General features: G+C 44.0%; 1 protein-coding gene across 1 annotated transcript in view; it reads left to right on the top strand.

Annotated features, from left to right (window-relative positions):
* The window catches only part of SLC18A2 (solute carrier family 18 member A2), a 73,504-nt gene that overhangs the window by 29,798 nt on the left and 21,987 nt on the right, over positions 1–21,719 (top strand). The window contains exons 3-6 of the mRNA XM_040361491.1: positions 983–1,322; positions 3,203–3,261; positions 5,353–5,436; positions 9,379–9,471. Of these exons, the coding sequence (XP_040217425.1) occupies positions 983–1,322; positions 3,203–3,261; positions 5,353–5,436; positions 9,379–9,471 (576 nt within the window). The remainder of the gene's footprint in view (positions 1–982; positions 1,323–3,202; positions 3,262–5,352; positions 5,437–9,378; positions 9,472–21,719) is intronic.

Raw genomic sequence — 21,719 nt, 5'->3', positions numbered from 1 at the left:
GTGTGTGGGGGGGGGGGTTGGGAGGTCGTGGTTAAGTTCCAGCACCTATTGTTTGAGAAAAAAAGCCCTGCTTTTACCACATGGAAGTATCATGCTGCCAGTACTCACTCTAGAGACTCTGAAAGGTCACATGACACTAACAGCTCTCTCCACATTGGCTCTGGGATGGTCACATAACATTATCATATTGCCTGGTTAAACTCTGCAGGCCCTGAATTCTCAAACATGCCTTAGGCTGGCCATACATGGTCGAATTTGGAAAGAATTCTCTTTTGAAAATCAGAAAATGTGTGCGTTTGGTGATCCGATGGTGGCCACCATTGATTTCGAAATTCGACTAACGAAGCTTTCAATTTCACCTCATGTTGCTACAGAAAGAATTTTCGTGGCCAGGAATCTTCTTTTCTTTCCGGGAATTTTCTTTTCTTGCACATTTCGATTACATTTCTCGCACAATTCTCCCATCATCGATTAGAAAATCGTTTGTTTTTTAAAAAAAATTCCAACATGTCCGATTACTCAAATTCGATGGCCGCACGAAAATCTTTAAAATTTTAAATAGTTGCTCCAGCCCACTAATGGTGTGAAATATGAACAAAAATTCTTAGATAAGTTTTTCGAAAGAAAATTCTTTTGAAATTCGACCCGTGTATGGCCTTGCCTTAGAGCCGGTTCACACTGGGGTGCCTCGTCAGGCGACTCAGTCGCCTGACAAGTTGCGTCCTATTCTATTCAACAGAACCGTTCTAATAGGAGCGACACAAGTCGCTCCGACTTAGAAAAAGGTTCTTGTACGACTTTGGGGGCGACTCGGGGCGACTTGCATTGACTTCTATACAGAAGTCATTTTGCAAGTTGCCTCTGAAGTCGTCTTCAGGATGCCTTGCCGAGTCGCCCCTGAAGTCGTGCTGCCCCAGTGTGAACCGGCTCTTAGTGAGATATGTATCTCTAATTAATGCCTCTCTGATATTTCTGTTTACAGTTCCCATCATTCCCAGCTACTTGTACACCATGATGCATGAATCTAACAGCAGTGCCCATGAAGAAGGGCCAAGTAGACTCTCTACACCCAGCAACTTCCAGACCATCTTCTCTTACTACGACAACAGCACCCTGTTCATCGCAAATGCCACGACCGAGTCACTGCTCCAAGTCAAGGAAGCCACACAACCACCTGAACTCCCCAGTGCTGTGCCAACATCTGACTGCCCCAAGGCTGACTCAAATTTACTCAATGAAAATGTCAAAGTGGGTTTATTATTTGCCTCGAAAGCCACCGTTCAGCTACTGACCAATCCCTTCATTGGGCCTCTGACCAACAGGTATGACAGGAGCATAACCCTGCACAGCATCACGTTCAACAAACAGGACCGAGGGGCCCTCATTTATCATAATGGAAAGACAGTCTGTCATGCCTTTGACCAATCTACCTCTCAAGCTCCAACTATCACAGTCTTCGTATTGATTGGTGGCTCTGTTGTTCACCACCCTTGGAGTCCAATGAGGATTACATTGGGCCAAGTACAGAGTTTGAGTTCTGTAGATAAACATCTCTAAGCACAAAAATCCTGGGAGATATACTATATGGAATACACTATATGGCCAAAGTATTGGCAAAGGTCCTTTTCTGTTCCAGCATGACTGTGTCCCTGTGTACAAAGCCATCTTCATAAAGACATGGCCTAACCAGTTTGATGTTTGGAGCCCTGACATCACCCTTATTGATAGGTTTGGGTTGAATCGGAGCGCTGATTGTGAGCCACGTATTCTCATCCAACATTAGTATCTGACCTCACAAATGGGCACAAGTTCCCATAGACATCCTCCAAAAGTTTGTGGAAAGCCTCCCTAGAAAAGTGGAGGCTGTTATATCCACAAAGGTGGGGGCAATTCCATATTAATGAATTTGGTGTGATGGTCAGGGGTACACAAATATTTGACCATATAGTGTATCTGCCATAGTGTGGTCAACCGTAGTTTACAGATATGGAAGAATTAAACTGTTCTGAGCCCATCAGTTTTCTGTGCGGTTAGTCAAGGGGCCATACAGAGCAGAAACCCGATCATAGGAAATACAGGAAGATGTGCATTTATTTACATATAGCAAAATGGGTTTTCTTTGCAAAAACATTAGAAGGGAAAGCTGCTGTCAGAGTGGAGATGAGGAATGGCCATGGCAGGCTCTTGGGTCTAATCCCTGACTTCTCTACTCCTATATTAATAGGTTGGAATAAAAATATAGAGATAAATTCAACATCACATAGTAATTAGACTTGTGCACTGGCGAAAAATTAGTTTATTTTCGTTTCATTCGTTTTTTTGCATTTATCGGAAAGTAAAACATTTGGAAATTTGGTAAACTCGAAAATTTAAAAAAATTTAAAATTCGGAATTCAAAAATTAGAAAATTCAGAAATGCGAAATTCACAATTTTTTTCCAATTTTTAGAATTCAGAATTTTCGAATTTTCGAATTTCCGAATTTGTAATTTTCGAATTTCTGATTTTTTAATCTCCACTTTTCGATTTTCAAATTTCCAGATTTTTTCATTTTCGAATTTCTGAATTTCCGAATTTCTGATTTTCTAATCTCCGCTTTTCGATTTTCAAATTTCCTAATTACCATAAAACTTGTGCAAATTGTTTAGTTTCGAATTAGTTTTTTAACAAATTTTGACAAATTCGTTAATTACGAAATGTCAGAATTTCCTAAATTTTAAAATTATTCAATTTCCGACATTTTTTATTCCGAATTTTTGAATTTCCGATTTTGATTTTCAAATTTGCGAATTTTCGATTTTCTGAATTTTGGAATAAAAATATAGAGATAAACTCAACATCACATAATAATTAGACATGTGCACTGCCAAAAAATCTGTTAGTTTTCGTTTTTGTTAGATTCTTTTTTTTGCATTTATCGGAAATTCGAAATTTCGAAAATTCTGAAATTCGAAAATGTCTACATTTTGGAAATTCGAAAATTCTGAATTCAAAATTTCGGAAATTCGAAAATTAAAAAATTCTGACATTTTGGAATGTACGAATTTGTCGGAATTCGTTAAAAAACAAAAACAAAAACAAATTCGGAACTAAACGAATTGCACATGTCATCCTTCACTTAGTGAAGGATTGGGCTGACAGCTCCAGAGCATCTTTATCAAGTTAGGAAATTGCACTCACCATACTGTGTGTTGTATTGGCAGGATTGGTTACCAGATACCCATGTTTGCCGGTTTCTGCATCATGTTCCTCTCAACGATCAGTAAGTATTGCTCTGCTTGCCATCTCCTCCCAGAACATCAAATCTGATACCCCCACCAGGGCAATGCTGCAGGTATATTGCAGCCGACATTGCCTTCAAATAGGTCATATCACATTGTTACTGGATATCAGCAGCAAATACATTGCAACATCTATTGTGCCTTCTGTATGACTCCCAAATCAAATAAAATAGATCCCTTCTGATGCCAACAGGCCAAGTACTCCAGCTCTGGTTGATTGCCCAGAAAAGGTCTAAACAGAGAGCCACTTATCACACCTAGAGCCACTTGTTTATAGCCCAGATACCGCCTAAATAAAGAGCCTTTTATCCAACTGTACAACCAGAGCCACTGGTTTATAGCCCAGATACAACCTAAATAAAGAGCCTTTTATCCAACTGCCCATCTAGACCAGGGGTCTCCAAACTTTCTAAAGAAAGGGCCAGTTTACTGTCCTTCAGACTTTAGGGGGGATTGTGCCCAGTGGGAGTAAAAAATACAAGATCTTTGGTATTATTGGGAGAAATAGTTGGTGTCTTTGGGAGGAATAGTGCTCCATTTCTGTTGTCAGTAGAATGAATTGGTGTTAGTGGAAGGAAAATTGCCTCAAGGGCTGTATAAAGGAAAACATAGGGCCACAGTTTGGAGACCACTGATCTAGACTCTAGAACCTCTTGTTTATAGACCAGATACATCCCAAATATAGAGCCATTTCTCCAACTGTCCATCCAGAGCCTCTGGCTTAGAGCCCAGATACAGCCCAAGTACATAACATTTATCCAGTAGTACAACTAGAGGTTAAAGATACAACCTAAATATGGAGCCCTTATGTTTTTTTGTCTGACTAAGGGTAGACACTAAATTAAACGCACCTCATCCCAAAAATGTAGAAGTTGGAAAGAAAGGAGAAGGATGGGACTATCACGGCGCTCAATCATATAATAACATAACAATGGAAAACTCAAATACAGTGAATAAAATACAGAGGCCCAGATTCAGGAAGCTATTGCGCCCGCGCAACCATAGGTTGCGCGGCGCAATAGCTGTTTTGCTCCCGCGTAGCGAATGCCCCTGATTCAGGAACATCGCTACGCGGACTGCAGCCTAGGATATGACAGACATAAGCCTCCTTATGCCTTCATATCTCAGGCTGCATTCTTGCGTTGGCCGCTAGGGGGCGCGGCCATTGTGATCGGCGTATAGTATGCAAATTGCATACTACCACCGATTCACAAAAGTTGCGCGGGCCCTGCGCACGCAAGGTACGGAGTTTCCGTACGGCGACTTTAGCGCAAGGTTGCTCCTGCTATAGCAGGGGCAACCAATGCTAAAGTATAGCCGCCCTTCCCGCTCGTGAAATTTAAATTTCACTTCGTTTACGTAAGTGATTCGTGAATGGCGCTGGACGCCATTCACGTTAACTTAGAAGCAAATGACGTCCTTGCGACGTCATTTGCCGCAATGCACGTCGGGAAAGTTTCCCGAAGGAGCATGCGCTGTTCGCTCGGCGCGGGAGCGCGCCTAATTTAAATGATTCCCGCCCCCGGCGGGATCATTTACATTAGGCAGCCTTACGCCCGGCTATTTAGCATATCGCCCGCGCAATTTACGGAGCTACTGCTCCGTGAATCGCGGGCAAATCAAAATATTTGCGTGGGCGCAGAGCAAAAATCGTTGCCCTTTGCCCACGCAAATATTGCACGGATCTACCTGAATCTGGGCCAGAAAGTTTATTTTTAATTGTGCAAAATTTGTATAAAAAGAAGGTAGTGTAAAAGTCATTTGATGTGAAGTACTTCCAAATAGTGGTTGCATTAAAGGTTTGCTGAGGGTTGAGTGATCATACGTTGTCCCGACATGTTTCGCCTCTAGGCTTCATCAGGGGATGTATGCGTCAACCATAGACAAAAGGAGCAACCAGACAAATATGAAAAAAGAAAGATATAGTATAAATAAATATACATCAGATAACACATGAATAATTATCACAGGAATTCCAATGTTGACAGATCCACCAATAAGCAAAAGGACTAAATGTGGAGCCATTTTTAACATTACATTATTTTTTATACAAATATTTTCTCTTTCTACAGTGTTCGCATTTTCCGGGAGTTACGTTTTACTTTTCATAGCGAGATCCATGCAAGGAATCGGGTCATCATGCTCCTCTGTCGCAGGTTGGCTGTCAGTCCCGTAATGCTAATGTAAAATATCCACTATTAGAGACACACAATTCTGTGCAGGAACAGAGCCTCCTGTTCACGAAGAATGTTCCCTGCCCCCACAGAGAACAGACCTTCCTCTGCTACAGGATAGTGATCACTGCTGCCAATTCAGAAAAGCTGGTTCAAAATCATGACTAGCGTCAGGTTTTGCTTTTTGTTATTCAAAAATTATGCATGAATTGTGACTAGTCATTATAGGCCAGATCCACAAAGAACTTACGGCGGCGTATCTATTGATACGCCACATAAGTTCTACGATGCGCCGTCGTATCTTTGTTTTGTATCCACAAAACAAGATACGACTGAATGTGGGCTCGATCCGACTGACGTACGTCTTAGTACGCCGTCGGATCTTAGGTGCATATTTACGCTGGCCGATAGGTGGTGCTTCCGTTGATTTCCGCCTAGAGTATGCAAATTAGCTAGATACGCCGATTCTCAAACGTACGTCCGCATTTTTTTACGTCGTTTACGTAAGGCTTTTTTCGGCGTAACATTACCCCTGCCTCTATGAGGTGTACGCAATGTTAGGTGTGGACGTCGGGACAGCGTCGAATTTTCCGTCGTTTACGTTGTTTGCGTAAATCGTTTGCGAATAGGGCTTTGCGTAAGTTACGTTCACGTCGAAAGCATTGACTATTTGCGACGTGATTTCGCGCATGCGCACTGGGATACATCCACGGATGGCGCATGCGCCGTTCGTAAAAAGCGTCAATTACGCGGGGTCATACCAGATTACCATACAACACGCCCACTCCAAGCCTACTTTGAATTACGCGGGCTTACGCCGGCAGATTTACGTTATGCCGGCCCGCATATGGGAGCAAGTTCTTTGAGGATACCCTAGGAGCCACTCTGATTTACGGCGGCGTAGCGCATATGAGATGCGCTAGGCCCGCCTAAATATACGCCCGTTTTTGTGGATCTGGCCCAATATGTCCAATTGTATGCTTAATGTCTATGATCCAGTTTCCATGAGTCAGCTACATTGTGTACTACTATATGGCTAAGATTGATAAATATACACACACACACAAAGTAAGTACACCCCTCACATTTTTGTAAAAAAATTATTATATCTTTTAATGTGACAACACTGAAGAAATTACACTTTGCTACATTGTAAAGTAGTGAGTGTACAGCTTGTATAACAGTGTAAATTTACCATCCCCTCAAAATAACTCAACACACAGCCATTAATGTCTAAACCGCTGGCAACAAAAGTGAGTACACCCCTAAGGGAAATGTCCAAATTGGGCCCAATTAGCCATTTTCCCTCCCCATTTTCCATCTCCGGTGTCATATGACTTGTTAGTGTTACAAGGTCTCAGGTGTGAATGGGGAGCAGGTGTGTTAAATTTGGTGTTATCGCTCTCACTCTCTCATACTGGTCAGTGGAAGTTCAACATGGTACCTCGTGGCAAAGAATTGTTGCTCTACATAAAGATGACCTAGGCCAGTGATGGCGAACCTTGGCACCCCAGATGTTTTGGAACTACATTTCCCATAATGCTCATGCACTCTGCAGTGTAGTTGAGCATCATGGGAAATGTAGTTCCAAAACATCTGGGGTGCCAAGGTTCGCCATCACTGGCATAGGCTATGAGGATTGCATAGATCCTGAAACTGAGCTGCAGCATGGTGGCCAAGACCATACAGCGGTTTAACGGGACAGGTTCCACTCGGAACAGGCCTCGTCGTGGTTGACCAAATAGGTTAAGTGCACGTTCTTAGCGTCATATCCAGAGGTTGTCTTTGGGAAATAGACGTATGAGTTCTGCCAGCATTGCTGCAGAGGTTGAAGGGGTGGGGGGTCAGCCTGTCAGTGCTCAGACTATACGCCGCACACTGCATGAAATCGGTCCGCATGGCTGTCATCCTAGAAGGAAGCCTCTTCTAAAGATGATGCACAAGAAAGCCCACAAACTGTTTATTGAAGACAAGCAGACTAAGGACATGGATTACTGGAACCACATCCTGTGGTCTGATGAGACCAAGATAAACTTATTTGGTTCAGATGGTGTCAAGCGTGTGTGGTGGTAAACAGGTGAGGAGTACAAAGACAAGTGTGTCTTGCCTACAGTCAAGCATGGTGGTGGAAGTGTCATGGTCTGGGGCTGCATGAGTGCTGCCGGGACTGGGGAGCTACGATTCATTGAGGGAACCATGAATGCCAATATGTACTGAAAAATACTGAAGCCGAGCATGATCCCCTCCCTTCAGAGACTGGGCCGCAGGGCAGTATTCCAACATGATAACAACCCCAAACACACCTCCAAGATGACCACTGCCTTACTAAAGAAGCTGAGGATAAAGGTGGTGGACTGGCCAAGCATGTCTCCAGACCAAAACCATATTGAGCGTCTGTAGGGCGTACTCAAACGAAAGGTGGAGGAGCGCAAGGTCTCTAATATCCACCAGCTCTGTGATGTCATGGAGGAGTGGAAGAGGACTCCAGTAGCAACCTGTGAAGCTCTGGTGAACTCCATGCCCAAGAGGGTTAAGGCAGTGCTGGAAAATGTTGGCGGCCCCATAAAATATTGACACTTTGGGCCCAATTTGGACATTTTCACTTAGGGGTGTACTCACTTTTGTTGCCAGCGGTTTAGACATTAATGACTGTGTGTTGAGGTATTTTGAGGGGACAGCAAATTGACACTGTTATACAAGCTGTAAACTCACTACTTTACATTGTAGCAAAGTGTCATTTCTTCAGTGTTGTCACATGAAAAGATAGAATAAAATATTTATAAAAATGTGAGGGGTGTACTCACTTTTGTGAGATACTGTGTCTGTGTGTTTATATACAGTATATACACACACACATACAATGTGGAAAATAATTATTTGATCCCCTGCAGATTTTGTATGTTTGCCCACTTACAAAGAAATGAACAGTCTATATTTGTTATCATAGGTGTATTTTAAATGTTAGAGACAGAATATCAACCAGAAATCTAGAAAAAAGCACACGATACAAATGTTATAAATTGAGTTGCAGTTCAGTGAGTAAAACAAGTATTTGATCCCCTACCAACCAACAATAAGGCCCCTTTCTTATGAGGCGGAAGCGTTTGACGGTCTCCGCTTGCTCAGCAGGGATTTCTCCGCTGAGCAGGCGGATGACAGGTCTGTCTCTGGTCACTGGTTATCAACATTTATAAAAATAAAAAAAAGGGGGGGGGGTTGCCATCCAGGGCCCTGGGGACCTCTGGGCCCTTTAATAAAATAAATAAATAAATACAAATATATAAACAAAAATAAAAAAATAAACTTTTATATAAAAAAAAAGGGGGGGGTTGCCACATGGGGCCCTGGGGACCTCCGGACCTCTAAAAAAAAAAATGAAAATATATTTACATTTTTTAACTTTTTTTATAAAAAAAAGGAGGGCTGCCATCTGGGGCCCTGTGGGCCTTCGGGCCCCTTACAGGTGTACTGCCTGTACCCCCCTGATGGCGGCCCTGTGTACAGTGTTTATTCTTTCTGAAAAGGTGAACTTACTGTACACTTCAATTGTATTGACAGACTGCAATATATATATATTTCTTGATTTTGCACTCTAAAGCTGGGTATAGATGAATTGCATTTTAGCCAGGACAACAGGGACCAGCCGAATTGTAACCTGTGTGTGGCCCTCCTTATCAGTCAACTTCTGTCAAATGGACACTCTGGAAAACTTTTGTCGATCAGCAGCTGCAGCCGCTGATCATTGTTCTCTTACAGTGCAGGGTCCTGCTGTCAGAATACAATGTCCCAGCGGGGGGGGGGGGGGGGGGCGGATTTTGTATGAATGGAGAAAACCACTCATCTATAGCCAGCTTTATATCCAAATCTGAAAATCAGCGTTAGCAGGATCCTACTGTGCACCCAGGAACTTCCTTCTCTTTCTAGGGATGGGCATGTTGGCCAGCATCTACACCGATGACGAGGAGAGAGGGAATGCCATGGGCATCGCGTTGGGAGGACTAGCGATGGGCGTATTATGTGAGTTCAATTATATCAATGTAACGGTCCTTTCCAGGCATGAAAACTGTACATTTTACTGACCAACAGCTCAGCAGATCTTCTCCTCATCCTGGTGGCCCCTGTCCTCAAGCCCCTGAATCTAAGACTGTGTCGGTATAGCCTGTATGTTTGCTGGTTCCAGTTCTGTCTTCCTTCCTAATTTAGCCGCACTTACCAACACTGAAGCAGGAGAGGGAGGTTGCACTGTACAGAATCATGTGACATAAGAAAAAAATACCTTCTTAGACGCACTAAGGCTGCATTCACACTGTAACGCCGCGTATGCGGCGTATTTTGCCACGATTTGTGTAACTTTTTTTTTTTTTTCACAAATCATTTCCATTGCTGTCTACGGCCGAACGCCAATGCCGTCTGAAAAAAAGGGTCCGGGACTTGTTTTCAGACGGCAGGCATACAGCGTTTCGGCGTTCGTCGTGAGATGTGAACCATCTCATAGACAGCAATGGAAATTCGCCCCTCCAGCGTGTCGGGCGTCGGGCGTTTTGTCGCCTAGTTGTGAATGGAGCCTAAGAGAAGACTATTGCATTCCGGCTGCAATGGATTTTAGAATCTTTACATGGGGTTGACATGGACATTTTATAGATAGGCAACTCCTATCCTCATATTGATTAGTGGTTCCAAATTAATAATAACTACAGTGAAACTTTGGATTGCAAGTAACGCGGTCAACAAGCGTTTTGCAATAGGAGCATTTTTTTTTAAATCCTGACTCGGTTTGCGAGTGTTGTCTCACCAAACGAGCAGGATTCAACCCTCTGCGGTGTGCAGTACCGCATTAGGCCAGAGGTGCGGGGGCGCTGGAGCCATTCGGAGACGTTCAGAAATACTCAGAAACACTCAAAATACTCTGTTCCGAGCCTTTTCGAGTTCAGCCGAACGGTCTCCGAGTATTTACGAGGCTCTCCGGTGCCCCCCCACCTCTGGCCACATGCGGTATTGCATCCCATAGAAGTCAATGCGGAACTAACTATTTTCGTTTCCATTGACTTCTATGGGGAAACTCGCTTTGATATGCGAGTGCTTTGGATTACGAGCATTCTCCTGGAACGGATTATACTCATAATACAAGGTTCCACTGTACTGCAGCATCTTTTCAAATACCGTATTTATCGGCGTATACCGCGCACTTTTTTGCCCTGAAAATCAGGGCAAAATCGTGGGTGCGCGGTATAAGCCGATACCCGCTTTCCCGCGCCGAGTTTGAATACTGCGCCGACATATACCGAGCGCAGTACACTCGTGTATTGTCGGGCAGTCTCGGCTCCTCCCGCGCTGACGTCCTGGACGTACAGGATGTCAGCGCGAGAGTAGCCGAGCATTGCCGACAATACACAAGTGTACTGCGCTCTGTATATGTCGGCGCAGTATTCAAACTCGGCGTGGGAAGCGAGCGGGGAGGACGAGAGGACGCCGCAGAAGGACGCCGGACCCGACGAAGAGGACACACGAAGCCACAGACGGACGCCGGACCCGACGAGGCCACCGATGGACGTCGCGCAAGACACCAAAACTGTAAGTACAAAAATACTATTTTCGACACGAATTCGGGGCAACTTTAGGGGTGCGCGCTATACGCGGGAGCGCGCTATACCCCGATAAATACGGTAACTGTTCTTCTTTATTATGATGCAATTGAAGATTTGTATACACATGATTACGTAGGTATCACATTAATATTACAATTCTATGTTTATGGTAACAAGGGGCGTAACATAGGCAGGCTAATTCTAATCAGGACTTGAAAGAATGCAAACATGTAATGAAAACATTATTAGTGCCGTGTGCACAGTGAGGGCAATACATACAAAATAGAATACAATTATATACAGAACTTACAAATTTCCTTTACAGGGTGAAAAGGTTTCTAATTTCCATAATTGTGTGTAACAAATCAGGGCGATAATGGGGTGGTTTTTAGATTTTGTCACAGGGCTTCCATTACACTGGAGTGACATTTTAGATTTGTAATTGTTATAGTGGGTACATTAATACATACAAAAGTGGAACTTTCGCTTAATCCACTCCTCGCCCCCTTACATGTCACATTTGATGTAATTTTTTGGGGGGGGGGAGTGGGATCTTCAGGAGGAGTGGGACATCCTGTCCCACTTCCTCCTTCCGCCGAGGGGCCGCTAAGGCGGTACATCATATCGCCTTTTGGCGGCCCCTCCCTGTAGGCGATCGCCTGGGACACACGTGACAGGTCCCAGGCGATCGCCTGTCCAGTGAGTGCCCGGCCGTGAAGTCGAAAGCTGTCACGGCCGGGTGCCCACAGTAACAATGAGGACGCCGGCCAGAGAGGGGGGGAGAGGAGCAGAGCTCCGGCCAGCGCATCACTGGAATGTGGAGCAGGTGAGTGCATGTTTATTAAAAGCCAGCAGCTACACTTTTTGTAGCTGCTGACTTTTAACCACTTAAGCCCCGGACCAATATGCAGCCTAAAGACCCAAGGTGTTTTTACAGTTCGGGACTGCGTCGCTTTAACAGACAATTGCGCGGTCGTGCGACGTGGCTCCCAAACAAAATTGGCGTCCTTTTTTCCCCACAAATAGAGCTTTCTTTTGGTGGTATTTGATCACATCTGCGGTTTTTAGTTTTTGCGCTATAAACAAAAATAGAGCGACAATTTTGAAAAAAAAGCAATATTTTTTACTTTTTGCTGTAATAAATATCCCCCAAAAACATATATAAAAACATTTTTTTTCCTCAGTTTAGGCCGATACGTATTCTTCTACCTATTTTTAGTAAAAAAAATCGCAATAAGCGTTTATCGATTGGTTTGCGCAAAATTTATAGTGTTTACAAAATAGGGGATAGTTTTATTGCATTTTTATTTTTTTTATTTTTTTTATTACTAATGGCGGCGATCAGCAATTTTTTTCGTGACTGCGACATTATGGCGGACACTTCGGACAATTTTGACACATTTTTGGGACCATTGTCATTTTCACAGCAAAAAATGCATTTAAATTGCATTCTTTATTGTGAAAATGACAGTTGCAGTTTGGGAGTTAACCACAGGTGGCGCTGTAGGAGTTGGGGTGCACCTAGTATGTGTTTACAACTGTTTGGGGGTGTGACTGTAGGAATGACGTCATCGATCGTGTCTTCCCTATAAAGGGAATGATGCGATCGATGCGCCGCCATAGTGAAGGACGGGGAAGCCGTGTTTACACACGGCTCTCCTCGTTCTTCAGCTCCCGGGAGCGATCGCGACGGAGCGGCTATAAACAAATAGCCGCGCCGTGGTCCCGGATCGCTCCCCGAGCGGACCCGACCTCCGCATGTAGCGGGGGGGTCCCGATCGGACCCCCCACCCGCTAATAGGCGAGGACGTACGTGTACGCCCATGTGCCTGTACGTGCCATATTGTGGACGTATATGTACATGCGGGGGTCGGGAACTGGTTAATAAACATTAAAAATGCCTGGAACTCCTCTTTAAGGACCTTGCCCCTTTTTGCGATCCGGAACTGCGTCGCTTTAACTGGCAATCGTGCGATGTTGCACCCAAACAAAATTGGCATTCTTTTTTCCCCACAAATAGAGCTTTCTTTTGGTGGTGTTGGATCACCTCTGCGGTTTTTATTTTTTGCGCTATAAACAAAAAATAAGTGACAGTTTTGAAAAAAATTCAATATTTTTTTTTTTTTTTGCTATAATAAATATCCCCAAAAATATAAACTTTTTTTTCCCCCACAGTTTAGAGCGTTTTTTTGAAAGCTCGATCACTGTGCTGGGATGACCTATTGATGCATACTTTGCCGGCACGAATACACTATATTGTCAAAAGTATTGGGACACCTGCCATTCTTCCAGAAGTGCATTTGTGAGGTCAGGCACCGATGTTGGATGAGAAGGCCTGGCATCTGGAAGGATGGTCAAACATTCCCATAGACACACTCCTAAACCTTGTGGACAGCCTTCCTTGAAGAGTTGAAGCTGTTATAGCTGCAAAGGGTGGGCCAACTTAATATTAAACCCTACGGACTAAGGCCTAGAGTCAGGTACGGCCGATCTACGTTGCACGGGCGTAGCGTACCGTATTTACGCTACGCCGCCGCAACTTAGAGAGGCAAGTTCTGTATTCACAAAGCACTTGCCTCCTAAGTTACGGTGGCATAGCGTAAATGGGCCGGCATAAGCGCGCGTAATTCAAAGTAGGCTGTAGGGGCGTGTTGTATTTAAATGAGGCTTGACCCCATGTAGATGCATGCCGAACGAACGGCGCATGCGCGCACATGCTCAGTATCACGTCGTATTTACACCCAAAAATACGTCGGCTCAATGCCTGTGACGTGAACGTAATTTACGCACAGCCCTATTCGCGTATGACTTACGCAAACGACGTAAAAAGATACGCTTGTTCCGACGTCCATACTTTGCATGGGATGCGCCACCTAGAGACCAGCTTTACCTTTACGCCGGCGTATCTCTAACGTAAACTAATTGCGATGGGCGCACGTACGTTTGTGAATCGGCGTATCTAGTCATTTGCATATTCTACGCCGAACTCAATGGAAGCGCCACCTAGCGGCCAGCGTAAATATGCACCCTAAGATACGACGGCGTAGGAGACTTACGCCGCTCGTATCTTAGCCTAATTTAAGCGTATCTGGTTTCCAGAATACGCTTAAATTTACGACGGCGCAGATTCGGACTTACGGCGGCGTATCTACTGATACGCCGACGTAAGTCTCTGAGAATCTGGCTATAAGACTGGGATGCCAAATAAGTTCATGTGTGTGTAAAGGCAGGTGTCCCAATACTTTTGACAATATAGTGTATGTGTTACGTGGGTGGCAAGAAGTTAAGCATATCTAAACCCCAAAAACTAAAATGCCATATATTGCAGCTTTCCAGTCATTAGATGTGGTGGCTGCATTTGTTTTCTGTTTAATGCTTGCAAAGCACTTCCATTAAACGTAAATGGGACCAATCCGCAAACCGTATGCCAAACCGTATGCCAAACATTTGGCTTGCAGCATAGTATTTCAATGTAAAATCCCCCTTGTGATCCAAAAACAAAAGTATTGCCTCCTGAACACCTGTAAAGTAGCTCTAAAGCCCCCTCTAAAAAGTAATCCACCATGGATCACTTTTCAGAGGTGTGTTAGGAACCACCACATGTGTGAATGAGGCCATAGTCGAATGTGTGACTCTCACATAGCGGATTCTCCTTAGTCCCGCTTGCTGCAGATTGGATATGAATTCTTATGTCTGTCTAGAATTAAAAAATAAAAAATAAATCTGTGCTATCGAAGTGGTGGAGCAGCTGCATACAGTCCAGTGAAAAAAAGGAAAGCAATACAAACAGAAAACAAACAATGCAGCGCTGGGGGAATGAGAAAAGGATAAACAATAATGTCTATATAAAATGCTTATATGTGTAAACATAAGGTGTATAAGTCCATGTATTGGTGGAAATAATCTTGAACTGAAAAAGGTCAATCAGTATATATGAAAACACCTTAGACGTATATTCCAATTCCTTAAAAAACAAGTCCACAAAAATGAACGTGAAAAGTAAAAGTGAGATGATCAGTCAAATAATAGTGACACAACACCCACGGTGATCCAAAATAAACTGTGATGAGAGTGATATCGCCCGCCACCGATAACAATGGAGGCTTACCGGATGCGGTGGACCCAAATGAGCTTATGCCCAAAGGATCAATAAAGCTTATAACTCAATTGAGTATAGAAGTGGACCGAACCACACCAAACGATCAATCAGCAGACAACGGTGAAATCCTCACTTAATGACAGGTGGGCAGGATGACTCCAGTTGAAAGATGACTCATAGAAGTGGAAATACTTGCACGGAGTATGGGGAGGAAAATAAAAGGCACATAGCGTAACTCCGCAACAAAGGGAAAGTTTAATAATGGTAAAAAACACTTACAATTATGTAGGCATTAAAAGACATCAATGTAGGATAGTGCATGGCAGCAGTAGAGTCCCGACGCGTTTCGCTACAACTAGCATCGCATTCCCCCAGACGATGCTAGTTGTAGCGAAACGCGTCGGGACTCTACTGCTGCCATGCACTATCCTACATTGATGTCTTTTAATGCCTACATAATTGTAAGTGTTTTTTACCATTATTAAACTTTCCCTTTGTTGCGGAGTTACGCTATGTGCCTTTTATTTTCCTCCCCATACTCCGTGCAAGTATTTCCACTTCTATGAGTCATCTTTCAACTGGAGTCATCCTGCCCACCTGTCATTAAGTGAGGATTTCACCGTTGTCTGCTGATTGATCGTTTGGTGTGGTTCGGTCCACTTCTATACTCAATTGAGTTATAAGCTTTATTGATCCTTTGGGCATAAGCTCATTTGGGTCCACCGCATCCGGTAAGCCTCCATTGTTATCGGTGGCGGGCGATATCACTCTCATCACAGTTTATTTTGGATCACCGTGGGTGTTGTGTCACTATTATTTGACTGATCATCTCACTTTTACTTTTCACGTTCATTTTTGTGGACTTGTTTTTTAAGGAATTGGAATATACGTCTAAGGTGTTTTCATATATACTGATTGACCTTTTTCAGTTCAAGATTATTTCCACCAATACATGGACTTATACACCTTATGTTTACACATATAAGCATTTTATATAGACATTATTGTTTATGTCTGTCTAGGACTCTTGTGATTTCCTCTCAGCACCTGAGACTCAACTTCATTATTGGAAACGTATTGCAGCATGAAGATGGAATTCAGATCAGATCTTGGAATATTGTCTGTTGCTGTATTGGCTCCAATATCAGAGTTTATTTAGCTGAGAAGACGAATCCTCCTGAAGAGGCTCCTCCTGGATGTTTATTCTCCTGACTAACCACTTACAGATTTACTAAAGGAGTCCCGGGGAGTTTTCACCCAATCCAGCCATTTATAGTCAGATCAGGAATTATTCTTTTGTTTCGGCAGGTCCTACCCAACTGTGGTCAGGATTGAGATTCCAAGAGGGGCAATCAATTAGATTGGAATTTTTTGGATTGATGGGTATTTTCCCCCTTAGGAGGCCAAAAAAAAGGGGGGTATACCAAAGAAGAATTGGTAACCCAAATGTCAAAAGTCAGACTTTAAAAGGCGTAGTACACACTAAAATGTATACAAAAAAATATTTGATATAGTTTAACATTAGAAATAATTAAAAAAACAAAAATACACAATAAAAAAGTGAGGCCCTGTGCGTCAACGTATTTCGCCGTTAAGCTTCGTCAGGACACATTCAGGGTTCGCTTCTCCAGGGTGACACTCTCACATCTGTCATTGCTAATAAGCTTGAAAGGGACTTATATGCTCAGACTGATTCTGTTTATATATAGCTGACCTGTCTCTATCTTGAAAGGCTATATATGTTTAATAGCATGATTATGATTTAAAGTGGAAGTAAACCCTCCTATTGTTTTCAGCCAAGGAAGCTGCCATCTTGGCCTCCGTTTAATCTGCAACTGCCACGATGCTGCACATGTGATCAGTTATGGAAGCAGCCATTTGATGGTTTGACAGTTTGGTTGAGAGCACAAGCAAATGTGACATCTAGCATTTCCGGAATGTTAACTGTTTTTGTAAACTATCAAATAGATGGGTTTTACTTCCGCTTTAAGAAGTATAATCTACTCCCATCCTGGTCGCCTTTTCTGTGTCCCTGATCCCTGTCCTTTGGCAAGTAACTTCGTCGGACTCCTGTGCATATGAAATAAATCACCCAGCAGTGGGCCCCAATTTACCAGATGATACAACACTGGATATTATCCTCTTTGGGAAGTTTTGAAAATGTATTTAGAAGACCTTTACTCTCCTGCAAGTGAGACCCGTTCTCTCCTTTGTTATCAACAAACCCTGAATGTGTCCTGACGAAGCTTGACGGCGAAATGCGTTGACGCACAGGGCCTTGCTTTTTTATTGAGTATTTATGCTTTTTTAATTCTTTCTAATGTTATATGTACGATATACATTTTGTCTAATAAAATATGTTTTTGTATAAATGTTAGTGTGTACTACGCCTTTAAAGTCCAACCATTTGGGTTACCAATTCTTCTTTGGTACACCCGCCCCCCCTTTTTTTTGTTTCCCTATTAATTACGGATGTGGCTATGTGAGTGCACGTTTCTCCTATTTTCACTTTAGGAGGCCATCACTGATGAATACATTATCCGCTAAGCGCTCCACTTCCCTTCTCCATAGGCACACATGTTCAGCCAATCCTGATCTTTTGGTAAAATGATTTTTAGTGACCGAATTATGAATGTCTACATTAGGCAAATAAGGTCTATGGACCCCTGACCATCACACTTAGACAAGGTTGTTGGACATGCCATCAATATGGGGTTGGTCCCTCTTTGTGGCTATAATAGCCCCAAAGTGTGTCTTTGGGAATTTGTGCTCATTTATGAGGTCAGGTACTGATGTTGGATGAGAAGATCTGGCACACAATACGAGTTCTTATTCATCCCGAAGGTGTTCAGTCGGGTTGTGTGCCGGATACTCAAATTCCCCTGCACACCACTGGTCAAATCCTTTTTTTAAAAACCACTTCCCACCCGGCCACTGCACATATACGACCAGGTGGGCGCTTCCTCCTTCTGAGTGGACGTTCAGAAACTTCCCTCAGAAGGGAGGGGATCGCGCACAGCCGCGCGATCCCGATGCACTTGTGTCACCCGGACACTGCGCATTTCCGATTGGCAGGAGGGCTCTGAAATTGGCCCTCCTGATCACATGACGGCTGTGTCCAATCACAGCCCTCATGTGATGTAAATAGAGAGCCGGTTGCTAGGCGATCGGCTCTCCTCTCCTCACACGGAAGTTGTCAGTGAGGAGAGGAGAGCAGATCTCTGCAGCCAGCCAGTGATCAGTGAGTATGAGCTGTTTTTTACAGCTTTTTACACACTGACCACCAGCCTAGTGTCCCCACACAATGTAAACACACAAAGTCCCCAAAACACATGTCCCCACACCTGTTCCCCACATATGTAACAGTAAAATCACATGTCCCAATGATCTGCACACATATGTCTGTGATCACCTGCCCACATCCAGGCCCGTCAGAACAAGACAGGCAAAACAAGCAACTGCTTGGGGCCCCGAGCTGGCTTGGGGCCCCCAAGCAGGAGCCCGTTTGTTCTGCCGCGGGGATGGGGGCTTTCGGTTGCTGAGGGGAGAGAGAGAGAAGGCAGAGGCAGCCTGAGACTGTGGACTGCCCCGCCCTTGCCTATCCAGGAACAGAGAGAATGTAGGGAGGCGGGGCAGACACTGCTGACACCAAGTGAGAGAAGGTCGTGGGGGAGGAGCTGCAGAGACACGTGGAGCAGAGGGAGCCCAGAGAGACATGGAGCCATGCAGGGGAAACCAAGAGGACACTGACAGAAAGTAAGTGTCCCCACCACCACCGCCGCTGATTCCATCCAGTCAGTCCCCCCCACCAGCACAGCCACTCATCCCACCAGCACAGCCACTCATCCCTACCCCCCACCAGCACAGCCAATCATTCCTACCCCCCACCACTGACACTCATTCCTAACCCCTACCACTGCCACTCATCCCTACCCCCCACCAGCACAGCCACTCATCCCCAACTCTGCTGGGGACACCTGCTGCGGGGGGACTCTGATGGGGACACCTGCTGTGGAGGGGACACTGAAGGGGACACCACTTGCTGTGGGGGGGACTCTGAAGGGGACACCACTTGCTGTGGGGGGGGACTCTGATGGGGACACCACTTGCTGTGGGGGGGACTCTGATGGGGACACCTGCTGTAGAGAACTTACCTGATACACGCCGAGCGAGATGTCATATTGCTCCGGTGTGTCTTCCAGGTATCGCCGCTCCAAATTTAGCAAAATAAGCTTATTGCGATTTTTTTTTTACCAAAAATATGTAGAAGCATACATATCGGCCTAAACTGAGGAAAAATAAATGTTATTCTTTTTTTAAATTGGGATATTTATTATAGCAAAAAGTAAAAAATATTGTGTTATTTTCAAACTTGTCACTCTCCTTTTTTTTGTAGCGCAAATAATAAAAAACGCAGAGGTGATCAAATACCACCAAAAGAAAGCTCTTTTTGTGGGGGAAAAAATGAAAAATGATAAAAATATGGGTACAGTGTTGCATGACTGCGCAATTGTCATTCAAAGTGCGACAGCGCTGAAAACTGAAAATTGGCCTGGGCAGGAAGGGAGTGAAAATGCCCTGTATTGAAGTGGTTAAACAGACTCCGACTGACCCAAGATGGTCGCCAGAGTCACATGGGGATCCAGGATCCAATTGGATAGCTGCCCTTGTGACCAGGGAACCATAGAGGAACGAAGTTCCTCTTGACTTCCTCTCCCTTTGCAAAGCCGCTGCAGTTGAGCGCCACCTGCAGTGGAGAAAGCAGACTGCACCTGCTTATTCCTATATAAGAGATGACACGGAGCATGAAAGGGAGAATGTCTGGGTGTTCTTCGCACAAGCTGAGGTCCCCAAATCATGGCTATAAGGCATTGGGGTGGTAAACTACAGCAAAATGCAGGGGTGGGAGACATTACCCACAGTAGGTTGTGCTCCCTTTAGGTATCTCAGAGTTTAAAGCCCAACTCCGGGCACCATCACTTTGTTCATTTTATATAGGATATTATCAGTTGCCTTTTAGCAATTCCAAGCTGGCTTTTCTATATAGCTTAACAAGATTGCTGTACTCCCCCCCCCCCCCCTTTTGTCATTAACTCAGCAGGTATGATAGACACCAGAGCTGGTGCCATGTCACCTCTCCCGTTCACATTTGGCTATTCACAAACCACACCGCATTAGCATTATTAAATGAGTTCTGTGAATTGTCAAATGTAGACAGGGACGGGGACATGACACCAACTCTGGAGTCTATCACACCTGGAGCGCTAATGTCAGCAGTGGGTGGAAGGATAGGGGGAGCTGCAATATCCAGGGAAACTAAAATAGCTTGTGTTAAACTATATGATGAAAGACAACATGGAGTTACTCAATGGCAAAAGTAAACAGATATTGTCTTCTCTTAAGCTGAAAAAAAAGGGGGGGGGGGGTTGCACTTTATTTTTTTAGTTGTAAATGGGGTGTTTTCTTTAATACAAACCCTTCTGTCATATAGGGCTCAGATTCTTGTTTTGATTTCTATACATTGGGACTAACATGGAGCGTTGAGTAACTGAAATGATAGCGGAAAGGTTACATAACAAATACATGTTTCCAGATGAGAAACTGCATTGTCTGCGGGAACTCTTCATAAATCAAGAATTGGAGAATGTACATGGATGATTGTTACAGATGACTAGATTGCAGGAGAAACTGAACAATGAGGCTCCGTACACACGACCGAGTTTCTCGACAGAATTCAGCCAGAAACTCGATCGAAGCTGAATTCTGCCGAGAAACCCGGCCGTGTGTACACTTTCGGCCGAGGAAGCCGACGAGTTCCTCGTCGAGCCAAATAGAGAACATGTTCTCTATTTCCTCGTTGTTCAATGAGGAAAGTTGGCTCGCCGAGATCCTCGGCGGCTTCACACAGAACTCGACGAGCAAAACGATGAGTTTTGCCCGTCGAGTTCCTCGGACGTGTGTACAGGGCCTCAGCCAATTATTGCAGAACATAAATAGAGATGCCAGATGATAATACCACAAAAAAAAAAAATGGACACTGGGGAAGGATTACTTCTATTATGGGTGACATGACACAGGTAGGGATCATCACATTCAAAGGACAATATCCACAAATCTAACAGAATTCAGCAGTCAATAAGACTTCTGCCATAGCAGCATACAGTACCTATACGAGTGTAAAAGGACAAGTTGGGATTTTTCATCTGGTAGTTGAGCAGTCTCTTGGTCCACAGACATACATTCTTTTAAGATTACAGCGAAAAAGGGGATTACTCAAGGCAGGAATAACCAATGGTCGGACTTTGGAGACAAGACAACTACAGAAAAATACAAGAAATATATTTATTACAAAAAGTATACAAAATACATGTATTTTTCTGTCGTTGTCTTGCCTCCAAAGTCCGACCTTTGGTTATTCCTGTCTTGAGTAATCCCCTTTTCCTCCTAATTATACAGATGTGGCAATGTGAGTGTTTCCCCCTTCCTTTATCCCATTATTCTTTAAGATTACAGCATCCATGTCTAGAAGCCCCTTCTGCAAGTTAAGGATACATCATTGGTCAGTGTAAAGAAAAGTCCCA

This window comes from Rana temporaria, chromosome 8 (assembly GCF_905171775.1).
Source record: "Rana temporaria chromosome 8, aRanTem1.1, whole genome shotgun sequence".
NCBI lineage: Eukaryota > Metazoa > Chordata > Amphibia > Anura > Ranidae > Rana > Rana temporaria.
This window is presented reverse-complemented; position numbering and strand designations above follow the sequence as displayed.